General features: G+C 46.7%; 1 protein-coding gene across 9 annotated transcripts in view; it reads right to left on the reverse strand.

Moving 5' to 3' along the window:
• Positions 1-5187: 5187 nt before the first annotated feature.
• Positions 5188-22501, reverse strand: part of TRAF3IP1 (TRAF3 interacting protein 1) — a 57446-nt gene continuing 40132 nt past the window's right edge. For 5 of the 9 annotated variants that reach the window (XM_040638521.1, XM_040638517.1, XM_040638509.1 and 2 more), the window contains 2 exons: positions 7440-7663; positions 5188-5844 (listed from right to left, as the gene is read on the reverse strand). In XM_040638521.1, coding sequence (XP_040494455.1) covers positions 5679-5844; positions 7440-7663 — 390 coding nt within the window. In that variant the 3' untranslated portion in view covers positions 5188-5678. The other 4 variants (XM_040638542.1, XM_040638557.1, XM_040638549.1 and 1 more) reach the window with 4 other exon arrangements.

Raw genomic sequence — 22501 nt, forward strand, 5'->3', positions numbered from 1 at the left:
AACCATTCTGTATGAATGGAGACTTCTTCCTTATTCAGACCCGAAGTCTATCACTCCATATTTCCCACCCATGGTCAGTCCTACGACCCCAGAGCACAGGTTCCTCCTCCACCCACCACACCTTGTATTTGGAGACAATGGTCATGTCTCTGCTTCAGCTTTTTCCTGGGTCAGAAAAATATTCCCGTTTTTAATTTTGAGAAGTACTTCCAAGACACCCTTTAAAAGCACTGAACAATTTATGCCATCACATCCTCAACCACACCATGTATTAATATAACCTGACTTCTGCCAGTTGAAAACTGTGCCCACGTGATATTAACACGGATCCTGAATAACAGCCAGTGCTTGTGCAGAGCGCACTGTGCACCGATCACTGATCTTTGTACTTTACAATCAGTGACGCATCTATCCTCTGACAATAAACCATAAAGTCAGCGCCACATGGAGCAACCCAATCAAATACAGGGGAAAGTGAGGCAAGAAGTTTCGGCCACTTGCCCAAAGTCACAAGCTAGTACACGCGCCGGCCACAGGCGGAGGGCAGGGCGCCCTGACCTGCGGAGATTCCCAGGTAACTCTCTCCTCTCTGGATTCCAGACTCCCGGCCACGCTGTTTCTCCACCGTAAGGTGAAACACTGTCCTCACGTGCTTCTCCGTCATCAGCACCTTCTATGGACTGACTGTATCTCTCTTCCGTCATCCAACTGGGCCCTAAGTATTTTTATTATTAAATGTCTCTGTCTACTGTGAATATTATCTCTGCTAGAGATGTTGCAAATATTTCTCCCAGTATGCCATCTGTTGTTGTTGTTTTTTTTAATGTTTGCTTGGCTAGAAATGTTTAATTTTTATGAGCCAAGAGTTAATTTTATTTTTCATCATGGCTTCTGGAAATTATGTCTTTTTTAGGAAGTTCTTCTTCACCCCAAAACCTACTTATCACTTACCATGCTCTCTTCTAGGTGCTTTGCTCCTATATATTGTTACCTCCCACAAAATAAAACTATAACAAATAACATAAATTATTATACTTTATTAGTATTAGTATATCAATAAATAATAAAAATATTAGTATATCAATAAATAATAAAAATATATCTACAAATATGATAAATACAAAGTGGCCTTCAATCACTCTAGCAATCTCATATTTTTCAAGTTCTTTAATTTTGGGGGAACTTGTTTTTGTATGTGGTATGAGGCAAGAATATAACTTTATTTTTGCCATATGGATGACCATATGCTCCAATACCATTTATTTGGACAAAGCTTCTGCTTTGAAATACCATGTTTATCAGACACTAAATTCCCAGATGTATGCATCTTATCAGAAGTTGATTAATGCTGTTTCATTAATTTATATTTTTTTCTTAAGATTTTATTTATTTATTTGAGAGAGAGAGTGAGCACAAGCAGGCAGAGGGGCAGAGGGAGAAGCAGACTCCCCGCCGAGCAGGGAGCCCCACAAGGGGCTCGATCCTGGGACCTCGAGATCATGACCTGAACTGAAGGCAGATGCTTCACTGACTGAGCCACCCAGGCACCCCAGAAAGGTAAGTCTCTTAAAAAAAAAAAATCATTTTTACATGTAACACTGTCACCAGGGTGTCCTGCTGGGCTCTGGGGGGACCCTGGACCAGCAGGCGGGGGCACAGGGCAGCCAGGCCTCACGTCCTCAACCCCTCCCAAGGTCGAAGCACCGGCTTCATCAGAGAACACCGGGGCGGGGGGGGTGTTCCACCACTGCACAGCCCATCACATCCCGACTGTGGCGAAGCCTGGACACCCGCGCACCCTCACGGTTCTTCCTGGCATCCTTCGCCGAGTCCAGGCTGGCCCACCGTCATGTTCCCGAGTCCTGTGTCAGTTCGTCAGTGTCAGGGGCCTGGCACTCATTCACACCCGCCGTCAATTACAGACCCACCTCCCCAGCTTCCTCCAAATCATTGGTAAAGACGTCCGAGAGGACAGGCCCACCAGGAGCTCCCTTCGGGCAACACCAGTTCACCTTTACAGCAAGGTCCTTCCACCTGTGAGGAACGCAGGCACATTCCCACATCTGTCCACAGGGAGCAGAAACCTCGTCAGATGTCCAAGGCCTCGACAGCACCTCCCCTGCCCCAGCTTACTAACTTCACGGTGGACCCTGCTGCTGCCCACGCTGGCGCTCAGCGGGCACCCGGGGCCCTCGCTGCCCCCTGCAGGCCACACACCACCACGCACGGCAGGTTTCACGAAGGAAGAGGGGCACATCTGCTGTCCAAACCAGGACATGGCTGAGGGTGGCAGAGGGATGCTGTTCAAAGTTCCACCTTATGAAAAGCCAGAGCGGCAAGTGTCCTGAACACATCAGGACACGACCGCCCCAGCACCCCCGGAGCCCAGGCAGGGACAGTACGTACGTGCCACATGTGTCCACACTAGCACCGGCCAGGAAGCGAGACCCGTACACGCTAGCTGGTGTCGTCCAGTAAGATACGGGCTTTGACGAAGCTTCTGAAGGGGAAACTTAAATGCTCAAGGATCTGAGAGGGCGCGGGGACGGCAGCGTCACAAAGCTTATCCTCAGACCTGCCGGGAGGTGAGGGCACCGCGGAGGCCAGCAGGGGCGCTGGGAAGGCCCAGTGTGCAGGCCCTCCTATCCCATGCCCTCCCGACGGGCTGGTGGGCGGCGCTGGCGGCTCGGCCCGAAGAGCGGTGGGCGTTGGGACCACGCTCGCTTACAAAGCCCCGACCCCTCCCTGCCTAACAGGGCACAGCCTCCTTGTGATTTATGGACTTCACTGTTTGAACCCCATTTTTCTTACCAGGAAGACCCACTTGCTTGGTTTAAGAAGCTGATCATCAATCTGGAACTTGGCTCTAAATATGGACTGAAAAAGTTACAGTTTAAAAACCCTTTAAATTTCTTCTCACTGGCCGAAAAAAAAAGTCCTTCCCAATATTTGCCTTTATGAAAACACCCAAAACAAGCAAAACGGACTCGTGTAGGAGCCTCACTTCTGCCCGACCGTAAGGTGGTAAAACTATGCTTACCAGAACACCTTTTGGGAAAATAGAAAACATTTTATTAATAAAGTGCATCATGGGACAGTTCCACTCAGCCCAAGGGCAGGACGCGGCTGCCCTCTGGTCCTGACAGGAGGGCTCCCTCCTCTCCTGCCTCAGTGGCTGACGCCACGGCCCATCTCACTCCAGCCCTCTGCCCCGGCGGACTGCGCCGAAGCCTGCCGCGAGGCCGGGGTTGGCTTCTTGGGAGGCATGGCTGGCTGTGCGTGGAAGATTCTGGAACTGGGTGCAGAGTCCGTGTGGACTATCCTCCCTCGCGGTGGGCACGCCTGACACATGGTCTTGTGCGTGGCCTCATCTTCGTGGAAGCGACTGGTCGTGCCGAGCGAGAGCCTGTGACTGCGGATATCCGTGTGCTCGCCGACGGGCAGTCTCGGCCCTGCTGCCCCCGCTCCCCTCATGCGCCCCACCCCCTCCACCAACACAAGGCAGGTGCAGTCAGCTAGGCGCAGCTCAGCCGGCAAGCTTCGGGGCGCCTGTTGGACGCAGGACGGGACTTGGACCACCCAACATTCTCAACCACACTCCGTGTCACTACGAGACATTATCTCTCATCACAGACTTGTCATGAGTATTTGTTTAAGTTGCTTATTGAAAAGAAAAATAAGCATGAATATCAAAGCAGAAAGCTCACATTTGAGGCCTGATTTTTTCCCCAAAGGATTACACATTTTCTTTGAATATAAATTAATCTCAGCTCAACTTTTAAATTAAAATTCCTGCGGTGTGACTTCAGTACTTCCGGGAAATGTCCAAGCCAAAGTAGAGGTAAAGGCTTAATAATCCCCTTTGTGTATTTTCTCAAAGTGTAACATCAGGATTTAGCGTGTCTCCGACAAGACACCGTAATAATCACACACACAGACTGTCCGGAACTTTGTGAATGATCTTGAAATTTCCGACAAATGCTGATCTGTCTTATAAAACTTCAATTTATATAGAAGAGGAATAAGTGTCATGATATGAATGATAAGATAAACTTCCCTGAACTTTCTTCACAAGAAAAACAAAATACACACGTTTGAAAATACAAAAATCCAAATGCTTATGTTTTCTCAAGCTGTGAACTGAATCGCACAATCATACACTTATAGAAAAAATAGGTGATTGTTTTTAATGATTTATGTATAAAATAAAAATAAATTTTATGATACAATTTGATAAACTACTTCATACAAAATTTTACTCACATAAAATGTATGCAATTTTTTTTGCAACACAAAACTCCTATTCGTATGTATAAATTCATAAAAGGCAGACACATCTCGAAGCAAAACAGTCCATTTAGGCTTGTGGCTAAGCTGTTCAACTAGACGAGACGAGTACATGAGGGCTGGTTACCGGGCAGCCGCCGAGCCTCCCCTCCCGCCTCCGGTAATGCATCAGCTCAACCTGACCCAACGATTCTACCCTGCACGGTAGGAATGACGAAGCGGCCAATGTGTCAAAATGGCAGAGCTTCATATCCGACCTTGAACTTACTCAGCTTGGAAAAATCATAGAATCACCTTCGAAAAGGATTTCTTTTGGAAATTACAGGAAGGAAACCTAACCTGTGCATTTGTGCTAAGCCTTAAAAAAACAGAAATTTCTCAGGCAATTCTAACATTTAAGTGGCACTGCGTGGTTCACACCATAAATATCTAGAAATAAACGTATCAGGACCCAGACCTTACAACCTGAATGTCTCCAAAACTGGAATCCTTTATATACAAACTTAAGACTTTCATAAATATTTACAATATCATATGTGAGCGAAAAACTAAATATAAACCATGTTCTAAAAAAACCTTGCTTTAAATACAATTTCCAAAAAAATGGTAACATCAAAAAAATGTTGCAAATTGGCACGTCCCCTGAAGTCTTCTTTCAGCTGTCTGCCCCAAGCTACCTGCCTCTCGGGAACGCACATCTATGGGAAGGACGAGGAAAGATGCCAGGACTGCGGGCCCAGAGCAGCTCACTCTTACCTACACGGGGAAAACCCTGCGGCCGAATGTCCACAAAGGACATACTGAAATCTCCTTAAGGCTGGAAACACAAGCAAGAGGCCGTAGGGACCAATGAGAAAATGACAAAGAGGTATACGCAGTTGCAAAGGGCTTTAAAAAAACCTCACACGTACCTTATAAAGATATAGACTGAAATGAACCCTTTCCACGGGGAAATGAACTCAAAACAGAGCAGTCTCACGTTCAGGCCCCGTTCCGTTTCTAGTGCCAGTCAGAAGGCGGCCGTCCTTCACTCTGCTCCCCTCAGGGTCCTGTCACCAGACCTAAAACCTGAAACCAAGGATGCAGGCTTCCTCGCGTTCCATCCCCACTCACCTGCTAGCAAATCCTGGCACAGAACTGAGCAGGACAGGCCGCTGCAGAGACGCAGAGAACACGTCTGCACGGCAGGCCACGGTCCTGCTGGAGGAAGGGGAGCGAACACGGCCCCTCGACACACGGACGTGGGTGCGCTTTCAAAGCTCTGCACTTTGGAGGGAGGACGCAGAAAACTTGACTTTCTTAGGAAACTGAACTTAGAGAGTAGTGACGTTCTACCTTCCTTTTTATTTTCAGACTGAGCAGGACTTCCAGCTTCGGAAACGTGTGAGCTTTCACCTTCTCGAACTCAGAGTGATACTGTACACCATTTTCTGAATCTTCTCTTCGTTCTTCAGGATGTTGGCCTTCACGGCATAGATTCTGTCCTGTTGGTCCTTGATCAGCTGCTCCAGCTCGGCCAGCTCGGCCTTCAAGGGCTCCACCACACAGTCTGTGATGCTGGCGGGACACAACATAGGGGCTCGTGAGTACCGGCTCTCAGCTTAGATTTGCTTCTTGATTGCAACAATGAAAGAAGACAAAAGTAAGTTGTTTACAGCATCCAAAGAAAAAGGGTAAAAATATAAACACACTTGGGTAATGATATAAAGGGATGAGGACGTCACACCTGGGGAAAGGGTATCTTACCGACCCACAGCCAAAAGCGAAGCCAAACATGCAATTACACAAAGAAGCGTACTACTCCTAACGCCTCACATCACATGTGGCAGAGAGCCCTGGGACGGCAGGGAGGGGAGCAGTGCGGCCACCACCCAGGGCCACGCCCTGGCAGCCTGACACTCCCTCCACCTTCCTCCAGGGAGGCTCGTCCAGCTGCCAGGGCTTCGCCACCCAGGCCTCTCCAACTCACGAGCTTGAGGCATGAGGCCTTTCAGTGCTGGGTTACCTGCAAGGAAAAATCTAGAACGTATTTGGGAAAGCAGAGGTCAAATAGGCATTTTCTTTAGTTTTTTTTAAGCATTTAAATACAAAATAAATACAAAGAAGAGTGATGGGGCGCCTGGGTGGCTCAGTCGGTTAAGCAGCTGCCTTCCGCTCAGGTCAAGTTCCCAGGATGCTGGAATCAAGCCCCATGTCGGGCTCTCTGCTCAGTGGGGAGCCTGCTTCTCCCTTTCCCTCCACCTGCCCCTCCCCCTGCTTGTGCTCTAATAAATTTTTTTAAAAAGACTCTATACAAAAAAACAAAACAAAACAAAACACGAAGAAGAGGGACAGTCTCCAACATCCTGCCACCAAGCAAGCTCCAGTTCTGTAAGGAAGAAACATCTGGGCACTACTTTTCAGTACCTTAAATCAATGGTATGAAGTCCCAACAAATCAACGTGCTGGACTTGGCACCAAAAAGTTCTCGGCAATTTCCTAACTCCTTCCATGATAAACATTTAAACTTTTAAGGGACTTTTTAGGAGTAAGCAGACAAATAATAGAGAGAGCAGCTTTGTTACCGCACGGCGTTTTACCGTTGGGCTTACAGACCTAGCAGTGTCCGCCCAGGCCGTTTTCTGAAAACCCTTACCAACTGACACCGTTTCATGCATTCCAGATTCCCTGATTATCAACACAGAACATCAAACATTTCTCTAAAGTAAATCTCTTTTTAGTGGTTATTGTTTTCTTTACAGTGGCAATTTCGAAATGGGCCCACCAGCATTTATTTATTTTTAGAGTAAAAAATTAAAGTACTTTCAAAGTACATAGTTACCAAACTTTCGGGATTTTGATAAGACACATAAAACAATAATACCCACACTGCAAAGATCCCTGTATTGTTCACTGCCTGTATCTACCTGCATGTGAACGTGAGCTCCACATCTTTCCTAACTGCTGCAAAGACGTGCCCTGTGCAGTAGGAACGCGGAAGGAAAATACTTCTTTGGGAAGGGTGGTGGCTTCCTGGGAGGTGTCCCCCTGGGCTTCCTGCGCCCCGCCTCCACCGACCTCTGCTCCTTCTGCAGAGCCCCGCCCCCCACCTCTGCCCCTGCTGCAGGGCCCCACCCCCTCCACGCCTCCTGCAGGGCCCCGCCCCCGCCGACCTCTGCTCCTTCTCCAGGGCCTCAGCATGCTGCTTGTTCTCGCTGTGCCACAGCTGCAGCTCATTCTGCATGGCGTCCACGTCCTCCTGGATGTAGTCCATGATCTTCCCCAGGGGGAGCGCACTCTTGCACAGGGTCTGGATGGACGCACGCAGCTTCTCGATCTCCTTGGAAACTATGTCCTTCTCCTTCTTCCACGCAGACTCAAAGACAAGCGATTTCTCCTACAGTCAGTGGGGAAAATGGGATATGAAAGAAACAGCCTCACTCCCAAGGCAGGACGGGGACCTGCTGAGGCTGGAAAGACATGCGGGCGGGGACAGAGCTGGCTGGGGTCAGCAGCAGCCCCGAGGTGCCAAGCACTGTGCGAGCACATACACTGTGCCCAGGAACGGTCCATCCCTTACCTTCTCAAAAGTAGAGGGGTCTTTACCTGGAAGGCTGTCAGAGGGGCACATTTCTATATAGGAAGATTTATTTCCCAACTGACGAGAAACTTACTGTAGTTCCTGTTACCAATGCTGAGGGACCCTGATGATTTTCCCAGACGGATGGGCAGAAATGGGCCCTGACCCTGCATCTCACTCCTTGAATGGACTCCTTTTCCATCTCAAAGGACTCTGCAAAGGAACTCACCAGCTCACCGGGTGAAAGGGGGAAAGGAATCCTCCAGGGAGGAGGAAAACTGCTGATGTGGGAGTGAAGGGATGGGAGGTGTGCAAAGGAGGGCATGGTGGACAGCACCAAGCCAGGCCGAGGGCCGCTTGATAAGGGCTGGATGGAGCTGGCTGGTCTGGAGGTCAAGGTGGCCTGGTGCCCTCAGCGGGAACCACTGGTAAGGGGGACCACGGGGTGCAGTAAAGAGAGAGGCAACTGAGAACATCATTCAGTTTGGGCCAGGAATTCTCTTCACATGAGCATTTATCACAGACCTCTCTGAATTTGAAAAACTGATGTAAGTTGATAAGAAGCAATGAGAGTTTGGCTTCTCAGAAAACCTTTCCTAGGAAATGGATGTTGTTTAGGAAGCCCTCCCTGGATGCTCCCACTCCATCAGGCTGGTTAAGGTGTCATTGCTTTACCCACTTACAATATGAGCCGAATGCTGTTAACTGAATTATAATGAATTAACTTGTTTTATTAAGTTATACAACCATTTGTGTTACTTCTAACGTCAGCTTCAGACTATAGGCTCCAGGAGGGCAGGAACCCTGCGTCTGGATCCACCGTGGCCCATTACAGATTCTCCTTAGATATTTGTCAAACGAACAAATGAAGTGACGAAATAATCTGTCAAGATTCTAGCTCCACTACCTACTGGGCCTTAACGTAATGCTTGGCACACAGAAACTGTTAAATAGACAGGAGGAGAAATGAAAGGTAAATTTCATAAACGAGTAACAGTTCAGCATGGTTGCAGGATACAAGATAAACATACAAAAATCAATTATAGTTCTACATACTGTCAACACATGGACACTGAAATTAAAAATAGCATCATTTACAATTATCTATGTTAACAAAAGAGAGAAATACCTAGGTGTAGATCTAACGAAATATGTATAGACCTTGTGTACTGAAAATTACATAATGTGGTTGAAAGAAATCAAAGCAGACCTAAATAAATGGAGAGACATACCATGTTCCTCAATGGCAAGATTCAAATATTGTAAAGATGTCAATTCTCCCCAAATTGATACACAAGTTTAACAAAATTCCTATCAAAATCCCAACCAATTTTTTTGGAAATATAGACAAGATTATCCTAAAATTTATATGGGAAGGCAAAGAAACTAGAATAGCTAAAACATTTTTTTTTTAAAGATTTTATTTATTTATTTGACAGAGAGAGAGACAGCTAGTGAGAGAGGGAACACAAGCAGGGGGAGTGGGAGAGGAAGAAGCAGGCTCACAGCGGAGGAGCCTGATGTGGGGCTCGATCCCACAACGCCGGGATCACGCCCTGAGCCGAAGGCAGGTGCTTAACCGCTGTGCCACCCAGGCGCCCCTAAAACATTTTTTTAGAAAAGAATAAAGAGGGGGGAATCAGTTTATCCAATTTCAGGACTTATTATGTAGTTACAGTAGTCAAGACTGTGTGGTATTGGCAGGACAGACACATAGACCAATGGAACAGAATGAAGAATCCAGAAAAAGACCCTCACAAATATGCCCGACTCATTTTTTTAATAAGATTTTTATTTATTTGAAAGATTATGAGCAGGGGGTGGAGCAGAGGGAGAAGGAGAAGAACAAGCAGACTCCCCCCTGAGCAGGGAGCCCGACATGGGGCTCGATCTCAGGACCCCAAGATCACAACCCGAGCCGAAGTCGGCTGCTTAACCAACTGAGCCACCCAGGCACCCCCGCCCAACTGATTTTTGACAGAGGTGTGAAAGCAATTCAATGAAAAATTAACTCAAAATGGATCGTTGACTTAAATATAAAATGTAAAACTTTTCAGAAAAAAACTGGGGAAAAAATCTTTGGAATTTAAGGCCAAGCAAAGAGTTCTCACACTGACACCAAAAAGTATGACTTGTTAAAGGAAAAACTGATAAAGTAGGCTCTATCACAACTAAGAATTTTTGTTGTGCAAATGACCCTGCTGAGAGGTTGAAAGACAAATTAGAGAGTGAGAGTACATATTTTTAAATCATGTATCTGACAAAGGACTAGTATCTAAAATATAAAAACTCTCAAAACTCAACAGCTAAAAGCAAACACTCCAATGAGACATGAGCAAAAGACATGAACAGACATTGCATCAAAGAGGACACACAACGGCCAACAAACACAGGAGAAGATGTTCAACGTCAGTACTTATCAGGGCAATTCAACTTAAAGCCACAATGAGATTATCACTACCAGGATGGCTTTAGAAAAAAAAACAGTGACAAGGCCACATGCTGGTGAGGACGCAGAGAAACTTGATTACTTGTACACGGCTGGTAGGAGTGTAAAATGGTAGAGCTCCTATGGAAAACAGTTTGGCAGTTTCTTTAAAAACCAGCATGCGGCGAGCATCTGACCCAAAACTCTACTCCTGGACACTTCCCAGAGGGATGACAAGTCACATTCCCACAGAGCCTGTACATGAATGTTTAGAGCAGCCGTATTCAGAGCAGCCCCAAACTGGAAACAACCCAGATCCCAGACGCCCTTCAGCAGGTGAACAGCTAAACGAACTGTGCTACACTCGAACCCTGGAACACTGCTCGGCAATAAAAAGAAACGAACTGCTGAGTCACGCAAGCACCTGGATGGATCTCCAGACAGTGACGCTGGATGAAAGCAGCCAATCTCCAAAGACATGCTCTATGCTGGCATTTACAGAACATTCTTGAAATGACAATATTGTAAAAACAGAGAACAGTCAGTGGTTGCCACAGGGTAAGGAGGGGTGAGGTGGGAGGGAGGGAGTAGGTGTGGTAATAAAGGGCAACAAGAAGGACCGGTGATGGAACTGTTGTGTATCTTGACTGCATCAAGGTCAGTATCCTGGGGGTGACACTGTACTGTGTCTTTACGAGATGTTATCAGTGGGGAAAACTGAGTACATGGGAAATCGCCATTATTTCTCGCAACCGCATGTGAATCTAGTTATCTCAAAATAAGTTTAGCTAAAGAAGAGTTAGTGGCCATATAAATACCTTTAAAATAAAATGATAAACGACTAAAATGAATTGTAGACAATAAAAAACTACTTCTCAAGAAAAAAAGAGTGTTGTCTTTACTATACAGAGATTAGTAAATCTCTCAATAACTTAGTCGAGCAATTTAAAATTCTACTAAAACCTGGGACACCTGGGCGGCTCAGATAATTAGTTAAGCATCTGCCTTCAGCTAGGGTCATGATCTCCAGGTCCCGAGATCGAGTCCCGCGTCGGGCTCCCAGCTCAGCAGGGAGTCTGCTTCTCCCTCTCCCTCTGCCTCTCCCCTTGCTTGCGCGCTGTCTCTCTGTCTCTCTCTTTCAAATGCATAAATAAAATCTAAAAAAAAAAATTCTACTAAAACCCATGCAGGGGCCCTGAGTGGCTCAGTCGATTGAGCATCCAACTCTGATTTCAGCTCAGGTCATGATCTCCGAGTCACGGGATCGAGTTCTGCATTGGGCTCCCTGCTCAGTGCGGAGCCTGCGTGAGGTTCTTTCTCTCCCTCCGCCCCTCCCACCCCCGCACTCGTGCTCTCTCTCTAATAAATAAACCTTTAAAAAATAAATACGATTCTACTAGAACCCATTCATAATGCTTATTAAGTAATTCCTATGCATCTGGCATTGTGTTGAGTCTGATACAAAACTGAACATGTAAAAGTCCAATAAAACTGGTGCGTTACAAACTAGACCAAGACACAGAGGGGATCTGGCCTAGCTCCCTCCTATTCTAGGTCCCCTGTCAAACTGCCTCGTAGTTCTGTATCACCGCACCAAGCAGAATCGGGAACACTAGCCTTAAATGTATAACTTTATTTTTAAGGGATTAAGAATTCAAAACAAAATGCATTTGCGCTGGGGTTATGACAGGACAGACTTTTATTATTGCTGCAAACATGCTGCGGCAAAACACCAGAATTCTGGCATTAAAAAAACCAAAAAGTTTCACTTAAATGAACACGGCAGGATGGAGTGGATAAGTCAGTGACTGTTTGCTTTCAAAGCTCACCTCTCTGACGATAGTCTGATTTATATAGAGCTCATAGCTGTATCAGCAAATTTCCAGACAAACAACCATTATAAACCCTTGATTTATAGGCTTTTAATACGTAGAGTAAAATACGAGACCCTACTACCATATTCACCACCCGGGAATGAGTCCTATGAAATACGCTTAATTTCTGGAAACAGAAGAGCAAAAAATAATGAAACTGTATCATTCCACAAAGTAGGACCTACCACAATCTAGAACGCAGGAGGACTGGGGAAACGCGGCGAGGGGTCTGGAACACGTGCTCCGCAGACACGAAGCTGCTGCCAGTCTGGCTTCACCACCTCCTAACTTTATGGCCCTGGGAGCCTGACCTGACCTCTCTGTACCCCGGTTTCATCATAATAAAATGGAAATCATAATATTTATCCTGCAGGTGAGATTAAATGGGATAATATAAAATAAGCAGCCAGTGCCTCGCACATAGTAAACCCTCAATAAACGTTAATCATTATCATAAATTTATCCGAAAGAAAGAACCAAACCGTGAGCCCTGCAGGAGGAAGCAGGCGCACTCTTACTCCGATGCCGGGATGCAGCTCCTTTACCGCGAGCGAACTCGTCAGTGACAAAATGCTCCGGGCCAGGCACGTTCGGAGAACTTCGGTGCGTTCGGAAAGTACGTCCACACAGTGTCAACACCAAGTCACACGTGGTTACGTCCAGCTTCAGACAGACGGGTTCTGCCATCACAAATACCCCTTCCTCACTGACACAGCCCCTTCCCCATCTCCACTTTATAAACGTACACAACCCACTACCATGAAATTAGATCTCAAATCCCTTTCCTGGCAGACCTGGGATCCGGCTCTGAGTCGGCCAGGACCGGCTGCCGCGCTGCTCTGTGGCGCCCCGGCCACGGCCCCCCTTCCCACGGGGGACGCAGCAGGGGCGGTGGCCAAGTGCGTCTCGCAGGGACACACCACCACCCTCCTGGGGCCCTCTGCCTCCTGCCCGCCTGGCCTGGCGTCTCGTGCAGGCTGCAGACTATTTACTCAGCTGCTTTCTGGCGGGAAGGCCTCCGACCAAGTGTGTCAGCGCTTGCCGGCCGCGTCACACGCACTTTAGCTACATGATCTTCCAAGACTTTTCAGGTGAACACTTACTTCTGGGACTTCATACGATTTGCATTTACCGCACACGCACTTGTCCCCAGAAATGCAAGCACTTGTGTTTATGGTGATTTTTTAAGTTTACAGTGATTTATTCTAAGTCATTTAAATAAAAACTATGAACTAAAATATGTGTTTCTTTAAATTTCAATCTCAGGTCTTCATGAGAAGCCAGTACCATTTTCAAGACAACGCCTGGAGAGCCTGGCCCTCGGACCTGGCCGCTCAGAAGCAGCCCGCAGGGTGCAAGCGGACGGCCGCCCGGGTCGCTGGATCCGAGGGTCGCCGACACTCCCGAGCAGCGCGCTACCCTACGCTGAGCAAAGCCAATAAACAAAAGCCTGATTAATGCAGGGTGGGGAGAGGGAATAATAAATCAAAGAGCGTGAGTATTTGCTTTAAGTAACATGCCCTCCTGTGACCTCAGGAAGTGAGTTATATACAACCTGCCAAGAGTTCATTTTCTTCATAAACCGAGGAATGCCTGCATCCAAGTTACAAGAGAAATGTAGCGACTGGCACAGTGACTATTCTGAGTGTCTCGCTCATCTAGAAATATTCGATCGCACAACTCTGCAAACCAAACGTGCATCTCTCACTGGGTCCCACTAGATCCCTTAAACGCAGAGTAAAATAAAAGTCTGTCATCAAGTACTTCAGCCTTTTTGCGCGCACACAACAAAGCACATACAGTGTCAATGTGCGGTGCAACGAAATGATGAAGTGCCTCCGGCGCCTTCACCGGGGCCACGAAAGCCAACTCGGCCAGGGTCCCGAAAGCCCAAGGCCACCGTCACGCCGCCCTCCGTGTGCGTGCTCGAGTACGGGTCGGCTGTGCTCGCCTGCGTGCCTGACTCGCTCATACGGCATGTGTCCACGTGTGTCTGCCTCTTCTGCTCCCCCTGCAGCTACGAGCACACACACACCACTCGTCTGCGCTGCTAAACGGGAGGTATTTCATTACGAAATACACCATGATTTATTTACCCACTGCTGCTGGATGTTCGGGTTATTTTTGGTCTGGGTCTATTACAACTGCTCAGAAAAAGTGAGTATTCTGAACAGCTGAGTCGTAGGTAACAACAGCCAGAAACAGCTCCTGCCACTGTTCACAGCACGGCTGTCCCAGTACGCGGGCACAGGAGTCTCGGGATACACGGCAAGAAGTGGCGTTGTGGGCCAGAGGCTGTGTAAGTGTCCAGCTCTGGGACATAGTGTCAAACGGTTTTCCAAAACGGCTGTGCCAAGTGACATCAAAATAGTCTTCATGAACAACTACTTTATTTCACTGCATAAAATACAAGAACAGCAGCCCATCTGGCATCGTCACGACCCAACGGCTGCAGGTAATGACCGCGGAGCCAGTGCACGGGCAGCAGAGGGGAGCTGCTGTGACACAAGACCTTCCGGGTGAGAGACGCAGCCCCTGCAGCGCCTACAGACCAGAGCGCAGGTGCGAGCAGGACACGGCTGGAGCGCACGCCTACAAAGGGACGCAGTGTGAGGGCCACGTGCCCGGACGGGGCCCCACGGACCTGGGCAGACGTCATACCTCTGCCACTGATGGCCTAATTCAGACGAAATAACTCCGTGCCTCCGTTTCTGAACCTAGGAGCCGGGGACGGTACTCATCTAATTAATTACCATGCAGTGAAGTGATGTTTACGACTCCTTCGTCATAAGGAGTCCTGCAGGAGATGGCTGCTGCTGTGACAACCGTCTACACAACTAACAACTGATTGACAAGCTTCCACAGGGGGAAAGACGCACGTCGGGCACCTCCCAGCACGTGGCGCAGAGCAAAAGATCACCCCATGTTAGCTCCCTCCACGGACAGGAGTGTCTCTGGACAGGAAGCAGGTGGGAAGTGCGAGTGAGGAGGCTTGGCCCACTGGGGTCACGAGCTGCAGCCAAAGGTCAGTGCAGCGCAGGACAGACATCTCTTCAGATTAGCCTTTCTGACTGCCCTGAAAATTGGAAATAGTTTAAAAACCACTTTTGATCACACAGAGAGTGGGTCAGATGGACACTAACAAAGCTGGCAGGCAACAGGGACATGCAGAACTCAAATTCTCAGCCACAGCGGCCCCTTCTCTACTTAAAGTCATGGAAGTAAGCTAAGAATGTGATAATACTGGCTTAAAACTGGTCCTTTCAAACATTTTTATGAAAGGCTCCTCTCACATATTTATTCTCTCAGAGGAACTTTAGAATATTCTTTGCCAAACTCCAAAACAGCCACTGAATATTTATTGGAATTCCATTAAATTTATAAACTAAGTTGAGGGAAATAACATCTCTATCATATTGAGTTTCCCAACCAGAAACCCTCTCTCGACTTTTTCCAGGCTTTTTATATTTCTTGGTAAAATTCTGTGGCTTCTCGAAATAGTTGCTATAAATTTCTTGTTAAATGCATATGCGTCTGTAAGTTACGTTGTTTCCAGTTCTGAAGGGGAACGTCACGCACGTTATTTTCAATGGGCTACTGCCGACACGTGGCAAACACCGACTTCCGTACGCCTGCCTGACACCGGGCATCAGGTACATTTGTTTTTGAACAGTCAACCTTTTGGGGATCAGCTCCCTTGGTGGACTGTCATCTTTGAATGACGTGATCGTGCCTCCTCCGTGAAGAACTCGCACCTCACTTCTCTCTGCGCCGGCTGGAGCCCCAGCAGAGCCCGACGGGACTGTTTCCCAGCCTTGTTCCTGAGTTCGGGGGGACGCACGTAGCCACTCGGAGCTGCCTAGGAGCCTGACCGCCGGCCGCGGACACACACTCCCTCCGTCCTCCTTTGCTGCACGTTTCTAGTCACACCGGATGAATTCCACGTGCGCCATTGATTCTTAAGAGAAAACACACCTACTGGTGACTTTATCTGGTTCAAGAACAGTTTCTTGGTTAGACGTAAGAGAAGCAAGCCATGTTTAAAGGGCGCTGCAACTGCTGAGCTCAGTCTGTCTGTAGCTGAGAAGGTGCCTCTCGCCGGATGCGGCAGCAGAGATGAACAGAAGCACGGACTACTCGCGGAAACAGAACCATATTTATCTAACAGAGGTAGATCTTTGCTCCTATGATACATTCTAGTTTGCTATTAATTCTATAATAAAATACATGCTTTAGGAAAAAAAATAGTAGTAGTTCCTAACCATGAACTTTTAGTTCTTCTATTTCTTTAAACCTCTAAAACCCATTCGAGCTATAGATTTTTAAGGTTCTATAATTCTTTTAAAATATACCAAGTAGATTATAGCCAGAAAAGGAAAACTGGAGCCCAACTAGGAAACAACCACAAGATGGAACAAACCATCAGGGGCAGCTGTCTCCAGGCCGCATCTGAGGGCCTGAGAAGGGACAGCGACCAGCCCAGCCTGGACCTCCTGGCTCCGCTCAGAGCGTGAGGAGGCGGAGACCCCTCCGTGAGGTAGCTGACAGCTGGAACCTGCAGACAGGGCGGGCCAGACTCCAGGAGGTCCTGGAGAACCGTCGGAGACCATGACTGAGAGAGCCCATGCGCAGGCCCCGGCGCCCAGAGGAGGAGGGCCAGCACACCACTGGAGCAGCTCGCCTCCTGGTAACTCTGGACCGCCAGCACAAACAAGGGCAGGAAGAGACCTGGCCTGCAGGACAACAGGCCCGTAATTCTGTACAAATACCTGCCCCTCCCTACTTCCCTCAGACAATCAAAGAGTAATCGGGGAAGAAACAAACTGCACAAGTCTGGGATCCTGCTGGGCCCCTGCCACAGGGCAGTTGAACTCAGTGTTCATCCCAGGGCTTCTGCAGTGAAGATGGGATGGGGACAGCCCAAGGAATCACATGACAGCATGCTGGAGAAGGGCCCTCGCAGGGCGCCAGACCTCAGACCCATGTGCCCTGCAGGCACGAGCGAAGGCACCTGGGACGAGTCAGCAACAGCTGACCAAGGAACCATGCGGGCTCCGAGCTACCGGGGTCTCAAGTCACCATCGAATAGGAAGTGAGCTCCTGCTTCTGACCAGCGGCCTGGGCAGACCAGCCCCCAGAGAGGACCAACTTCTTCCAAGAGGGAGGGAAGGGCATCCAGCCCCAAGGCTCCACAACTTCCATGAATCAGATCACTCCTCTAACTTCAACAGTTCTAGGGCACAGGAGATAATTTTATAAGAATTAACTATATAAAACTAACATAATCTTGATTCTAACACCTAACAACAACGGCACACACACAACAGACTGGTATCAGTTGACTACGGACTTCTATCTTCAAAGATTAGTAAGCTGGGTGCCTGGCTGGCTCAGTCGGAAGAGCATGTAACTCGTGATCTCAGGTTTGTGAGTCTGAGCCCCACACTGGGTGTAGAGGTTACTAGAAAATAAATAAAACACACTCTCTCTCTTTATATATATATATAAATATATATAATAAACATATAAAATATATAAAATAAAATAAAATATTAGTAAATTGATTGTGGTTTTGCATCAGATAAATAATAGACCATGACCAAGCAAATGTTATTTTAGGAACATAAGAACTGCTCAACAATTGGATTCTATTAATTTAACCTCAACATCTGCTGAGAAGATAACGTTTGATAACGTCATATATATAAATATATATAATAAACATATAAAATATATAAAATAAAATAAAATATTAGTAAATTGATTGTGGTTTTGCATCAGATAAATAATAGACCATGACCAAGCAAATGTTATTTTAGGAACATAAGAACTGCTCAACAATTGGATTCTATTAATTTAACCTCAACATCTGCTGAGAAGATAACGTTTGATAACGTCGCACATCCATTTCTGATCCGAGTCCTGGAACACTGCCCGGTGCGTGGTAGGTGATGAATAAATCCTGACTTAAAAAACATGATAACCTGTAATCACAAAACGAGTTTATATTAAGTTTTTTTAAAAAAAGGCTAAATAAACAGCAGTAATGTGAGAGTCCGACTAAGAAATTAAAAGGACAACAGAATAAACACAAAGAAAGTAGAGGAAGGAAATGAAGAAAACAGGAGAAATCAGTGAAAAGAACAAAGATACAAAAGAGAACGCCAATGAAGCCAAAAACTGGTGGTTTAAAAACACTAACAAACTTCTGAAAACATTGCTTCAAAGAAGGAAGAAAAAGTGTGAATTAGTAGATTATTAATAAAACAGAACAAAACTAAATTACAAATAAAGCACATATTTAAAGAAGTCTATCAAGAGCTTTTGCCAGGAAACGTGAAAATTTAAAAGATACCACCAAAACTGACTCAAGAAGAAAGAGAAAGCCTGAGTGCTCCCATAAGATACAAGTAACAGCAGTGCCCTGAAAGGTCCCCATCGAGGAAACCCCATGGTTCCACACGCAAGTCCCACCAAACTCTCAGAAACACACCATTCCATCATCTACCGTCTCTTCTAGAAAAGAGAAAAAGAACTCTCCCAGTTCACTCTTAACCTTGGGACTAATACAAGACAAGGATCATATGAGGAAAAGAAAATCGTGGGTCCATTTCATCCATGAATATAAATGGAAAAATTCTAATTAGAAAACAGAATCTACCAGTGGATGAAAAAGATAATATAGTGTAATAATGCTGATTTCATCTCAGAAACGATCACTTAAAAGCCATAAATGTCATTTAGTGAATTAGAAAAGTAGAATGGAATCATCTCAATGCAGAAAAAGCATTTAATAAAATTCAACACCCATTCATGATAAAGCCCCATAGTGGGAAAAAAAAATCAAACTTTCTTCATCTGTTTTATTAAGCGCTACAATAAGTATCAAGGGTAAATTCTAGAAGAAGTCATTAAAAATCAGAAAGGAAGAAGGTGGCCCACTATCACTGTTACTACCCCTCTGGGAGGGGGTCCTGGAGGCCCCATGGGAGTGATTAGACAACAGCACGGAAAGCATGAGGCCTGGAGAGGAGGAACAAGGCCACAGGGACTCGGGGCCACAGGAACGAGGGTACAGCTCTGGGGAAAGAGCACAGACTCGGGCCAGGCACCTGCGTTCGCATCAGCTCAGGCGCTCACCAGTCCTGTGGCCCCAGACAAGTCCCTTCAGGTCCTGATCCCCAAAAGGGGGGTGACAACAGTCCCTGTATCTCACTATATTCTCTGCATTAGTATCCAGCAGCTACCATGGCACAGAAAACACAAAAGAATCAACATGTATTTTTAAAACAACAGTGTATCAAGGAAGTGGTTGTAAGTCAACAGCATTCCTACCCACCAACAATTAGAAAAGAAATTTAAAACAGAGTGTTTCCAATACCAGAATAACCTCCAGAGTGCCCACATACAAATCTAACGAACAATGGGCACGATTACTACAGATGCAAATCACAAACGTTTCCTGAGAGGCATTAAAGACGGAATACGCAGAGAGATCAATACGCAGAGAGATCACTGCTCATCACTCCTCCTTAGTTCCCGAGAGGGCTTTCCATGGCGCTCAATCAGCGGCTTACAGGACTTCTACGGAAGTGGAAAGGACCCAGAAGAGCCAAATCACCAGATACGAGGCCTCTTTGTAGCGAATCAGAGCAGTGTGGAATCGGGCAGGGCTAGTGAGACAGACCACAGCCTAGAGGCTGGCCGGCCACCTAGTTGTTTGTACAGCCCATGAGCTAAGAATGGTTTTTACTAAATAGTTGAAAACAATATTTAAAGGGCCATATTTTGTGATATGTGAAAATTCTATAAAATTTGCATTTTGGTATCCACAAAAAAAATACTTTATTGGAACTCGGTCACACACATTCATCCGGGGGTCGTCTAGGGCTGCTTCTGCAAAGCTGAATACTGGTGACCAAGCTGAAAATACATGCTTTCTGACCCTTTCTAGAAAGAGTCTGCTAGACTCTGGCATACAGAATCCAGAAAGCACCCAGGCACACATAACTTTCACACACAGCAGAGCAATGTGGAAAGGAAGAAAAACTGATTATTCATAGCAGAGAAAACCTGCACCTCGATCTCACAGGACACGGGAAAATCAACTCCAGGTGGATTAAGAACAGAAATGTCCAAACAAAGCTTTAAATGTTTAAAAGAATAAATACCTTTGTGGCCTTAGAAGAGAGAAAGATTTCTTAACTAAGGCATAAAAAAGCACTAATCCTAAGCGTTAAGACTGAAAAATTTTAGTTACATTGAAATTAAGAACTCAGACATCAAAAGACACTTTAAAGAAAGTGAAGGGGGGCGCCTGGGTAGCGCAGTCGTTAAAAGCGTCTGCCTTCGGCTCAGGGCGTGATCCTGGCGTTCCGGGATCGAGTCCCACATCAGGCTCCTCCACTGTGAGCCTGCTTCTTCCTCTCCCACTCCCTCTGCTGTGTTCCCTCTCTCGCTGGCTGTCTCTCTGTCACATAAATAAATAAAATCTTTAAAAAAATAAATAAATAAATACCATGCTGAGATATACTAAAATTACATAGATGAACAATGTATCTATCCCCCTTTAAAAAAAAAAAAAAAAAAGAAAGTGAAGGGAAAAGTTTTAGACAACAACTTTAATGTGATTTTACCTCCATTGACCCTCTGCCCCACCACCCAGTCTTATTATGCTATTTTTTTCCATAAAACTGATTTTTCAGAAACTGGTTTAGGGCTTCTGCACTCAGTTCCATAGTGATGGTTATGCTCAATTCTATTTGCTGAACCAGTTTTATTTCCTACTAGTTTCTACTAGCTTCCTTAAAAACTAAGAGGTGAAATTAACTTCGATATATTTTATTTAACTCATATATCTTTTTTTTTTTAAGATTTTTTATTTATTTATTCAACAGAGAGAGAGCCAGCGAGAGAGGGAACACAAGCAGGGGGAGTGGGAGAGGGAGAAGCAGGCTCCCAGTGGAGCAGGGAGCCCAATGCTGGGCTTGATCCCAGAACTCTGGGATCACGCCCTGAGCCAAAGGCAGACGCTGAACGACTGAGCCACCCAGGCGCCCCATTTAACTCAATATATCTAAAATACTGTTTCAACGTGCACTCAACATACAAATGACTAATATTTTACATGTTTTTCTCCTTAAGTCTTCGAAATCCACATGTATTTTGTCCTCACCCTGTGTTCAGTCTGGCCTGGCCGCTTTCCACGTGCTCACATGTGAGGGGACAAGTGCTGTCTGCACTCTGCCTCCAGAGCTGTGGGCTTGGGGCTTCTTTTCATGCTTACTTTTCCCAGTTATGTACGTAGACTATGTCGGAGGCCATTCTTCTCTCCAAGAATCTAAGAGCAGATTCTTTCCGAGCCCTTGCATTATCCGGATACATCTTTCCTTATTTCTACATATGTAACGCCAACCTGACAAAATCATAGGAACTCTGAGTCAACCTGTTTCCCCACAAAGGCTGTGGCTATTGTCCCCTCCTCTTCGGGCATTTAGGGCTGCACAGCAAATCTAAAAGCAAATCCGGCTTTGGTTCTTTTGAAAAGAACCTACTGTTTCTTACAGTATGTTCCTTCCTGGAACATGAAAGCCCCTTTACAGGCAGATCCACAGCAGGTTAAGCTCTTGCTCTCTGTAAAAGGACCAAAGTGCCTCTAAAAAAACCAGACTTTGTTTAACCATTAATCTAGATCAGCAGGCTTATCATTCTTATCACACTTTACTCTGAAATCTGTCTTACTGTCCGGACCGGTCTGCACACTGGGGCAGAAAGCCACGCGGCAAGAGGGCTGCGCCTGCTCCCCGGGCCTGCGGTCAGGAGCCACAGTGTGACTGTCTTACTGTCCGGACTGGTCTGCACACTGGGGCAGACAGCCACGCGGCAAGAGGGCTGCGGCTGCTCCCCGGGCCTGCGGTCAGGAGCCACAGTGTGAGGGGCTGAAAGCAGCACCCGCTGGGCAGCAAGGGGTTCACTGAGGCTACAGCACCCCCCCACATCCTCTTCTCCTCCAGAAGCATCGTGAGAACATCCACTAACCTTCCAAATGCAGTTCTGTTTATTTCATGCTGCCAAGAGCTGCCTCATATTGGCCATTTGTTCCTTTCCATCTCCCTCTGTCTCTTCTAACTTTTGTTCCATGAGCTGAAATTCATCCAATCAACAAGTTAAAGATAACTTACGTCTAAGTACCGTGCCAGCCACGGGAGAGACACGGGTCTCCACCTTACGAGATTCCATTCCAGGGGAAAGTCTGGCTGGTCTTTTCCTTCTGAACCATTCAGTCCTAAAGCCTTCATGCAGGCCAAGCAAGGAAGTACCTGCACCGGCGGGGGGGGGGGGGGGGGGGGGGGG

This window comes from Ursus maritimus, unplaced genomic scaffold (assembly GCF_017311325.1).
Source record: "Ursus maritimus isolate PB19 unplaced genomic scaffold, ASM1731132v1 scaffold_1, whole genome shotgun sequence".
Lineage (NCBI taxonomy): Eukaryota > Metazoa > Chordata > Mammalia > Carnivora > Ursidae > Ursus > Ursus maritimus.